The sequence below is a fragment of the Coffea arabica genome, chromosome 9c (assembly GCF_036785885.1).
Source record: "Coffea arabica cultivar ET-39 chromosome 9c, Coffea Arabica ET-39 HiFi, whole genome shotgun sequence".
Classification (NCBI taxonomy): domain Eukaryota; kingdom Viridiplantae; phylum Streptophyta; class Magnoliopsida; order Gentianales; family Rubiaceae; genus Coffea; species Coffea arabica.
The window spans coordinates 4,010,178-4,019,671 of NC_092326.1; the positions used below are offsets into that span (position 1 = coordinate 4,010,178).

Below are 9,494 nucleotides of genomic sequence, written 5' to 3' on the forward strand. Positions count from 1 at the left end.
GAATCTCAAAACCTGTATGCAACTAATTTGTTATAGCAAAATAATTTGGAGAAGTTGTGAAAATATTACATTCATACAAGTGGAAAGGAATCCGGTAAACAAGTACATGACTAGAAGGCTTCAATTGTTACATGACCAAATATTCATACCAAATATTAAAAAAGAGTCATATTATACAAAAAACTAGTTCGAACTATGTGGGAATCAAGTAATCAGCGTGAAAATTGGACGTGGCAGCGATATATTACTCATTTCGGTGAAGATACATGTGATCAGCCATTGCATTTCGTAATTTCTTCCAATCATGGAGTGCTTCTGAAGTGACGTAGAATTATGACATTTGAACTCTCTCGGTACCTCCGCCATCCATATGAGCTTCATCCATATTACTTCCGCCACCCATATTAGCTTTCTCGCACTCTTTATGTCAAATCATGGCTCACGCCATATAAAAGAATTGCTACTCTTTTCTCTAAAGTCACTTTATCACAGGGGCCCTCAGTAATGTATCCAGCTTCTCGCAATATCCGACATAGTTGAACAAATGTGGGCATATTCATGTGCATGTTGTTAAGCATCCTAATGCACTTTCCCTCCAACAGCTCGTCAACCCAACCCTGACCTGACATAACACTTGTATGGACTAGTTGCCTTGTCCTTGAAACATGATTTGTTTGAAAGTGCCACGATAGTATTAACACAGCAATTGCAGCTTGTCTTGCATCATTTGGGTCATCTAAATTTACTCCAAAATTGGACGAAACCCTAGCCATTTATGCTTTGTTTGGACAAAACACCTGCACCTTGAAAAAAAGTGAAGGATAAGCACCAAATGAACCCGAAGCTAGGAATATGTGAATTAATGAAGCAACTCTTATATCAAAGTAGAACTCCTATTTATTATTCGCCAACTCGAAAAGTCAAATATTTGAAATGGGGAAACATTATGGTAGGGCTACAAATGATCCAAACTACATAATGAAACAAACAAAGTGCAAATTCATTTCCCAACAGGGAAAACCAGCAGCCATCAATCACAAATAGAAATCTTTTACATTAAAACATGCAAACAAAACCTTCCAACTGGTGCTTAACCCCCTAGGCACATGCAGGTCTCAATCATCTAGGTGCCCCCCCCCAATATTCAGTGCATATAACCGCTTCCTAGCCTCACTCTTCTGACTCAAAAACATCCTCCGATGGTCAGCGGAATCAGCCAACTTGCAAGCTGCTGTGACAAATACTTTATCCGACAAGCCTTCTATTTTGGTTAAGGCTTCAGCTGCCTTTAACACCGAGTAAGGGTCATCATCCATGTAAATCGGAGGAGGAGGAGCTGGAGCAGCAACAGGTGGAGGAGGTGGGGCATCTACGCTCTGGGACATGCTCCGATCGGAAGCAAACGTCGCATCCATCCAAGATATTACATTATTGTAGGAGGAGCGACTTAGCCCAGGCGGGGGGTCGCCGTCTCTGGCGGATGAAGATTCCGGAGTCTTCCTTTTCCCTTTGCCTTTGCCTTTCAAATGTTTGGCATCCGATTTCCCAATTGACTGCATAGGAGGGATCATATCATCAGTCAGGTTCACGTGCTCCGTGCCCTGGCCACCCATATTGTCACACGTTTGATTTTGCCTCGCTCTTATCTCGTCATTGATGTCAACTGGTGGTTGGTTTGAGTCCCTTGCATATCGCCCTTGGGCATCCATTTTGTCAAACACCTCCGACAATATGTAGAAGACACGGCAATCTTTGTTGTGGTAAGTCTTAAAGGATGGATTCTCCTACACATTTAACACCAAAAAGAACATAAAAGGATGTTAAAAAATAGTTTTTTACACTTTATACGCTTATGTAATGCAAAAGAAAAAATTAATTTTCAACCTTAATCACAGCTTGCCATTTGCTTTCGTCCATGATTACAGTCTGGAGGAGGGGATCCCATCCGGCCCCAGTCACCCTCAATCGCATGCGATTGTATTCTTGTGTCAGATGGCGTAATGCATAATACTTCGCCTTGATTTGAGTTGGATCAAAGTGGCATCCTTTTTTGGCAAATTTATCAACAATTGCCGGGAAGACCTCACTCTTTAAGCTGCCCTTGTTCATTCTATTAGCCCGTTTAAATTCAACCAAGTACTCCGCAAATTCAAGCTCTCGCTCCATTGGAAATTGGGCTCGACCTTGCCTTGATGAACCAACCTTACCAGCCATTGGTTTTTTACACTTTATGTAGGACAAATAAGATTAGCTCGAGTTGGCCATTAAGGATGCTAAACAGAAATTGAATGGCATCTATAGCCCCAATGCATATATAGCAATATGGAAGTAATACAGGTGAATCACATGTAAATATTACCAATGAACAACTAGGGCAGCCATGAATACGGGACACACAAAATAGTTAATTCAATATATTAGTGACGGGGTTGGAAAAAGAAACGAATTCAATAATACCTTGAAGTAATTGGTGATGCAAAGCTGTAAGTCGTTCTCTCCACACTCGGACCAAGCAGTGCTAACAGGATCAGGAAGTATGAGTTTTCCGACTGTGAGCGAAAGTGAAAATTAGCCCTTACAATTCTTAACAGTCCGACATGCAAGGAAAAAAATATATACCCACAAAACAAACCTCTAGAAATGGATCTAGTGCGCGGCGGCATAAACCTATTAACAAAAAAATGTATGCCTATATCTCAAATTTTGGAATTCAGCTTAATTACCTAACTCTATAATAGAACAGAAAAATACGCTAAAGAAAGAAATGAAATTCCACATTCAAAATATTAAAAAGCAAACAATAGAATTTGAACTAATTCCGCTAACCCCCTATTTCACCTAAATCAAATGAAGGCATGAAAAATATTACTACTACTCATGGATTAATTAAACCAAAGCCTCAATAAGTAAAAAAAATTCAATTGAAAATTTTTTTGTGTGCTCCTACAACACTTAGAAAGATTTGTTCGAATGACTCCCTCATAACCAGATAGCTATTTGCAGTCAAAAGAATACATGAATTCAGAATTTTAACACCTTCTTAAACCATTAAGGCAATCAGGAATGAAATGAGAACATGTTGCCACAAATAAGATTAGCATAAGAACATTAAACTGCTCCAAACAGGTGTAAAACAAGTTTGCAGGAGGCTTGACAAGTTACATTGCCCTTGTAACAACTCTGTATTTTTCCCAGCTTATACTTTGGCATTAAAATCAATAGCTATGATCAACATCTGCAGTTTTCAAAAAGGAAGGATAATGTTCAAATTTTAACTTAAAATCCAGAAGTTTTTTTTTTATATGAAGTTGAATGCCAATCATCATAACGTGAACGGAGGAGAAAATCAAATTTGTCCAGAACTTAAAGATAAAAATAAGAGGAATATGATCTAACGATCAACCAAATTCCTTCCAAAATCAGTCTCTTTTTCATAAATGCAGCAGCATATGACTCCTTCCCAAAGCTAGAAATGAATGGCTGAAATGGAAAATGCTCTTACAGGGAAAAAATGGCCATTCAACCACTCTAAACCAACAGATATTCTTAACTAAAATACCAGATTTCCTTTTTTGTTTTTTCCATTACAAGCCTCCATAATGGTTCATCCAATAAACAGAAAAAACTCAAGTAATCAGGACTAACAACTAATCATGGCCAAACCGGAACTATTTTGTCTTCATAATTCATACTAAATCCCTAGTCATAACTGATAATTTCCATTAAACAGCCTCAATTAAGTTTAAGATCTCACTAGTAGGACATTTTTACACATAAAAACACACAGAGTTCTCTCAGCTCTTTCTGAAATTTTTCACAAGTAGGTGAATCTCAGAAAAGTTGTACCATACTCAGATCAGAAAGAGAACAAATGTACCGCAAAGGCCATAAAATTAGCAACAATCCCACCAATTAACAAAAAAAATGAAGCAAATGGAAAGGAATCTACTATACAGCGACTGCTCAGTCATTTTAGCAATCTGCTGCTTCAAAAAATAAATAAATAAATAAATAAGCAAGCAGCCGAGCTAATCTCTTAACAGGTCTGGTAGTTAAGCACCTGAAAGTAGAGGGCTTTTGTAGCGGGCGGACAAGGGCAGCTGTTGCAGAGCTCACCGTGGTGGACGACACGACTATCAGCTACCATAGGCTTTGCCGGACTTCAGCAAGTACCAAATGAGGAAAATGCTGAACCTTCGGTGGACAAAGCTCCGATGGCTGCGAGACTGCTACACCAGTAGAGGAGTGTCCAACCAACCTCGTGCGCCGCTTCTCTTTGGGTTTATCAGCCTACGGACGGGAAGAATTAGCTTGGTGTTCTCCTGCAGTTCAGCAACCGGGGAAGCTTGCCTTCTGTGCAACGAGCTGATGAAGACGGGGAAAAAAACACAAGTTTTTGAGGCCAAAACGACGTAGTTTCATTAAAGTTTCAGACAACCTCCAAAGTTATTTACAAGTTTTTTGGGGTTCCTGTAGCAAAAGTTGTTAAAAAACTAGTAGCAAACAAACTTCCTAAAAAAACATGGTTCCAAACAGGGCCATATATGTTTGTATGTATGTATGTATATACATAGAAGTGGTACCATGCTTCAAGTAGGCAATGGCATTGCTCGTGTTCATGGTCATGATGAAGTAATGGCGGGCAAATTAGTTGAATTTGAAGAAGGGACAATAGGCATTCACATTGCTCTGAATTTGAAATCAATAATGTTGATGTTGTATTAATGGTGACGCTTTGATGATACAAGGAAGTTCTGTAAAAGCAATCGTAAGAATTTCTCAAATACTAGTGAGTGAATGAGGCCTATATATATGTGGAATATATATGTGTGTGTGTGTGTGTGTGTGGAACATGTATATATAGATGTCTGTGCATGTGTACATATATCGAACATGTATTACAATTTAGCCCCCTATGTCAAAATCCATGTATAACACCCATATGGTTATCAACTAATTTTCATCTTGATATTGTGGTATTTTTTATATTTTTGGGCTCTATTACAGAAAGCAAGTTCCGACGCTTTGACATTTTAATTTAGACTATGTGAGAGTTATGTAGAACTTTTAAATCAAAAGAGTGTTATATGTAAAAAGCGCTAAAGTACAGGGATGGTGTGTAATTTACCTTAAGTTTAATGATTTTCCACTCATTTGAGGATGTTGAAACTCATTTACCCTAACTTTTGTAAAAAAAATTATATAAAAAAAAAATCTATTCGGTTTTGTGTCTTCCATCTTCCTTTCTCTTTCTCTCTCTTCTACACTTTCCAGTCTCTTTCTCTCCCTTTCTTGACTTCCCAGGACTCTATTCTTCTTCTCCCTTCACAATCTTTCTCCCTTTTCTCATTTCCTAGTCTCTTTTCTACTCTTTTTCTTCACATTATCCAATTCATCTCCTTTTCTTTTCCTCACTGATCTCTCTCATTCTCGTCCTCTAAGTGTACATTAACCAACAAATGTCTACAAAAGTAACATTGTGTCCAAGTATCACATCTACATAAGGTACCTTTACAAAAGGAATCTGAGTTCAAGAAACCAAAGAACGAAGTGAACCGTTGCATGATCAAAGGCAACTTTGTCTTCAATGTCCTTCAGTCATAGCAATAGACTCTATCTTCCAAAAGTTTGGATGACCAACATTTGTCTGTCATAAAGTAATAAAACAAGTAGATAAGGAGACGAGCACAACACTAAAGGAGAAGTAACTTTGATTAGGTTGCTTAGATAAAAAAATGCAATCCAAAGAGAACCTAATTCTAAAGGCTATACATACATTCTCAAAGTAGAAGCAGCCCCAGAAAATTAAAATCACGCCCAAACTAATGCACAAAATCAGCCCCAGATATAAGTACTGCTATTAAACTTAAATAACAGCCAGTAGTGGTAGAAAACTCAAACAATTTTAGGATGCTAAAAATCTTTCAATTGGCATTAGGAACTCATTAATATCAAAGGCAGTATATATATGCTCAAAGTACAAGCAACAGCTAATAAAACTAAAGTAAATTAAACCAATTTAATGAACAAAATGAGCCCAGAATTAAGAATTGCTATCAAGCTTAAGCAAATTAAAGCCATCAGCTGATAAAATTGAACTAAACTAATCCACAGCCACAACAATGTAACCATGAAAAATAATAGGTATCTGTAGCATTCTAATTCAATTAGCTGTATAAGAACGATTCTTTACTAGTTATTATCGCCAGATGTATTTTCACTGCCTTGCTTCTTAAACTGCATTTTTGCTCTTCAAGCCTTAAGGAGTTCTTGCATTTCAATCTATTGGTTCTGCATTTCAGCTCGTTGGCTCTCAAGCCTTTGCATATAAGGTTACCAGTAAGAAAAAGTGCAACTTGAACTTGGAAGACTGCCAAGGTTCTAGTAGGAATTCCAAGCTCATGTGAAAGAGTTGCAATTGCTGCAAATAATAACACATGAATCTGTTGAGGAGAAATTACACAGTAAAATCATTACAAGGCAGGAATACAGAAAAAAGGGACAATTTATGTGCAATTACAAAATATGCAAAAGAAAGCTCCAATTGATAACTAGAATGAAAATCTACTGAATACAACATGTATTCTCATAGCTGCTGTGCTTTGTATCAGCAAAAGGAGCTTAATTGGCTAGATGACTATCACTACTCTTTTGCCCTCACAACACTTTTAAGTCTTGACTAGCGCATGGCCTCACTAAGTATATAAAACACAACTGCATTCATGGCCTCATCATGTCCATTTTCTCAACTTAGCTCATTGAATTAGTATACAAACACAACTGCATGACCATGTTGTATACAGATTCTTTGCATTCAGCAACATTTACAAAATAAGGGAAATAGGAGCAAGAAAGGATGGAATAATCTAATAGGTTGCTTCCCAGAAAGCAAAAAACATGCACTTGAAGAGGTATGTGTGTGTGTGTGTGTGTGTATGAACAAAACTCCTGCATGGTACCTAGCTGCTTGGACTTTTAACTTTGATGTTTGAATGTGATAAACAACGAACCTCTAAGAAAGGATAAAAACATATAAATATGTACCCAAAGCTGTTCTAGACCAGTACTAATCATTTTTCTTCATCAGTCTCTAGTAATGAAAAAGGAAGAGAAATAGAGTAGCTTATAGTACTAAATTAGCACTAGCTACTACCCTTGACAGGAAACAACTCTTTATTTTTTTTTTTTTCTAATGGCTAACCCCATATACGGGGACAGAAGCCACCCCAAAACTTTATTAATGACATGTGTGTGGCATGCAGTTGATTTTGCAAATGGGGAGCTAAAAGAGGAAACTTTTCCTATTTTATTTGCATTTGCCGAGAGTAAGTTTTCTGGTGGTTTTTAACAGTTGATAAATGGGATTCTGAATTTAGCAAAAGATTTCAAATTTACTTCCAGCTCATGCTTGACATCCGTTTTTTGACGAAATTGAATCTGTTGTGCTATTACTTTACTCATACCTATACTTTGTTCTCTGCAAAATCAAATTGATTATACTTGTTCACTATTGTTCCTTAAAGCAAATCAAAAGAACCCATTTCCTCTTGGAGGGGAGTGAAAAAGTTGTCTTGGTTGTTATCCCAGGCTGGCATCTTGATCATATGTCCAAATCCTATGCTTCAATCTGAGTAATGGTGAAACTATATAGAAGAGAAAACAAATACAAAAATTGAAGGCAGAGAGTACAAGCACAAGCTTGCTGTCTAAAATTTCTTTTGTTATAAAAGAAGACATCTTTTGGAGGAAGCTTATACAACACAGGAAACAACTCAACTTCATATATGAACAAAGCTCCTGCGTAATACCTAGCTACTTAAACTTTTAACTTTGATGCTTGAATATGACAAACAACGAACCTCTAATAAAGGATAAGAACATATAAATATATATCCAAAGCAATTCTAGACCCGTACTAATCATTTTTTTTTTCATCAGTCTCTAGTAATTAAAAAGGAAGAGAAATACGCTAGCTTGTAGTACTAAATTAGCACTAGCTAGTACCTTTGACAGAAAACAACTCAAATTTATCCCCTACAAAATACAGCGGAGCCAAGACAATTGGCCAAAAGCTTCCAGCTAAATTAAAATTAGAGCACAAAAACTTTGTGATCGGAAAAATTGATCACGTAAATAACCACACAGAGGCGATAGCATCTAATACTCAAGAGATCCAAAAAGAATTTGGGCAGAAATTTTCAGAAAATAAAAAGAGAAAGATTAGGCCAGAATTATTTGGAAAATTTTAGGGAAAATAGGAGAGAGAAAAAACCAACCTTTTGTCACTTGGACAAAACACGGGCCCTTCAACACCGGACAGCCACTGGAAAGTGATGGGTAGAGGTGAGAGAGTGAGAGGGAAAGAGTCGGAGAGACTCGGAGAGAGGGTGTTGGTTTTCTTATGAGAGTGATTTCCTTCGCTCTGATTAGATTAGCTGTTTTTTAGTTGTTTTTCAAAGACTTTTGTAACGGTTTATATTAAAAATATTTATTATAGATATTTTTTGAATTATTTTTAGAAATATTTTTAAAATATATTTTAAAATATTTTTATAATTTATAACTTTTTTTGAATTTTTTTTTTATTTTATACCACCCATCCACACCTCCTCCTTCCTCCTTTCCCATCTCTTCTTTCTCTTCTTCTCCTTCTCCCGCCTCTTTCCTCTCCCTCCTCTTTCTCCTCAATCCTCCCTCTTTCCTTTTCCTTCTTTCTCCTCCATTTCTTTCCCCTCAATTCCAAACTCTTTTCTCACTCACGGGTGATGGCTGTGACTCTAACCACCACTCCAGCCGTGTTCTTCTTGGTCGCTATTAGAAAAATTGCGACCTTTCTGCGCGCGATCAGATTTGGTCGTAGCTAGGAAGGTTGCAATCAATGGAAGGGAGAGGGAATTGGGGGGCTTGGAAAAGAAAAGGAGAATGGAGGAAGGAGAAGGAGAGAGAGAATGAGGAAGAAAGGAGGAGGAGAAGGAGAGAGCGAGGAAAGATGGGGGGAGAGAGAGAGGAGAAAAGGTCGTGGGTGTGAGGGTAATGGCGGCGGTGGTGGTGGTAGAAAGTGATGGGTGATAGTGATGGTGTTTTTTTTTTTTTTGTATATTTGAAATTGTTTTTGATATATTGCCTGGATGTGATGTTTTTGGAATTATTTTTGTTTGTGTATTACTGTAACATTTATGTATGAAAAACTTGTTTTTCAAAAATTGAACAATCCAAACAGAGTCGAGATTTTTGAAAACAAGTTTTTTATGTACAATACTGTAATGCACAAAAAAAACAACTCCAAAATATCACATCCATACAAAATATCAAAAAAAATTTCAAATATACAAAAAAAAAACACATACACCACCACCAACCACCAAAAACACACCACCACTCGCCGCCCCTTCCCCCTCTTCTCCCTCATCCTCTTCTCCCTACTCCCTCCCCACGTCTCTCCAGCTACCCCCTTCCCTTTCTCCCTCTCTCTGGCCGCGACTTGCAACCAAAGA

The 9,494-nt window shown here is 37.4% G+C and overlaps 1 protein-coding gene across 12 annotated transcripts; it reads right to left on the reverse strand.

Moving 5' to 3' along the window:
* LOC113708607 (uncharacterized) lies at positions 1 to 9,028 on the reverse strand. Of its 12 annotated transcripts, XM_027231121.2 has the most exons (9): positions 8,277 to 9,025; positions 6,194 to 6,421; positions 5,510 to 5,647; positions 4,584 to 4,754; positions 4,061 to 4,365; positions 2,633 to 2,667; positions 2,458 to 2,549; positions 1,885 to 2,226; positions 875 to 1,784 (listed from the first exon to the last, which is right to left on the reverse strand). In XM_027231121.2, exons 6-9 carry the CDS (start codon positions 2,661 to 2,663, stop codon positions 1,116 to 1,118), a joined length of 1,134 nt encoding a protein of 377 aa, XP_027086922.1. In that variant the 5' UTR covers positions 2,664 to 2,667; positions 4,061 to 4,365; positions 4,584 to 4,754; positions 5,510 to 5,647; positions 6,194 to 6,421; positions 8,277 to 9,025; the 3' UTR covers positions 875 to 1,115. The 12 variants fall into 12 exon arrangements, 11 of the variants coding, with proteins under 11 accessions (XP_027086922.1, XP_071920464.1, XP_027086927.1 ...); XM_072064363.1 differs by lacking the exon at positions 6,194 to 6,421 and having other exon boundaries at positions 4,584 to 4,689; XM_027231126.2 differs by lacking the exon at positions 6,194 to 6,421.
* Between the last annotated feature and the right edge of the window lie 466 nt (positions 9,029 to 9,494).

Bases quoted from the DNA above. Each gene is read 5' to 3' on its own strand.
- LOC113708607 (XM_027231125.2), bottom strand. From the start codon at position 2,663: ATGCCGCCGCGCACTAGATCCATTTCTAGAG. The intron at 2,227-2,457 runs GTATTATTGAAT...TCCTACATAAAG, and splicing joins GCATCACCAATTACTTCAAG to TGTAAAAAACCAATGGCTGG. The intron at 1,785-1,884 runs GTTGAAAATTAA...TTAAATGTGTAG, and splicing joins AATGGCAAGCTGTGATTAAG to GAGAATCCATCCTTTAAGAC.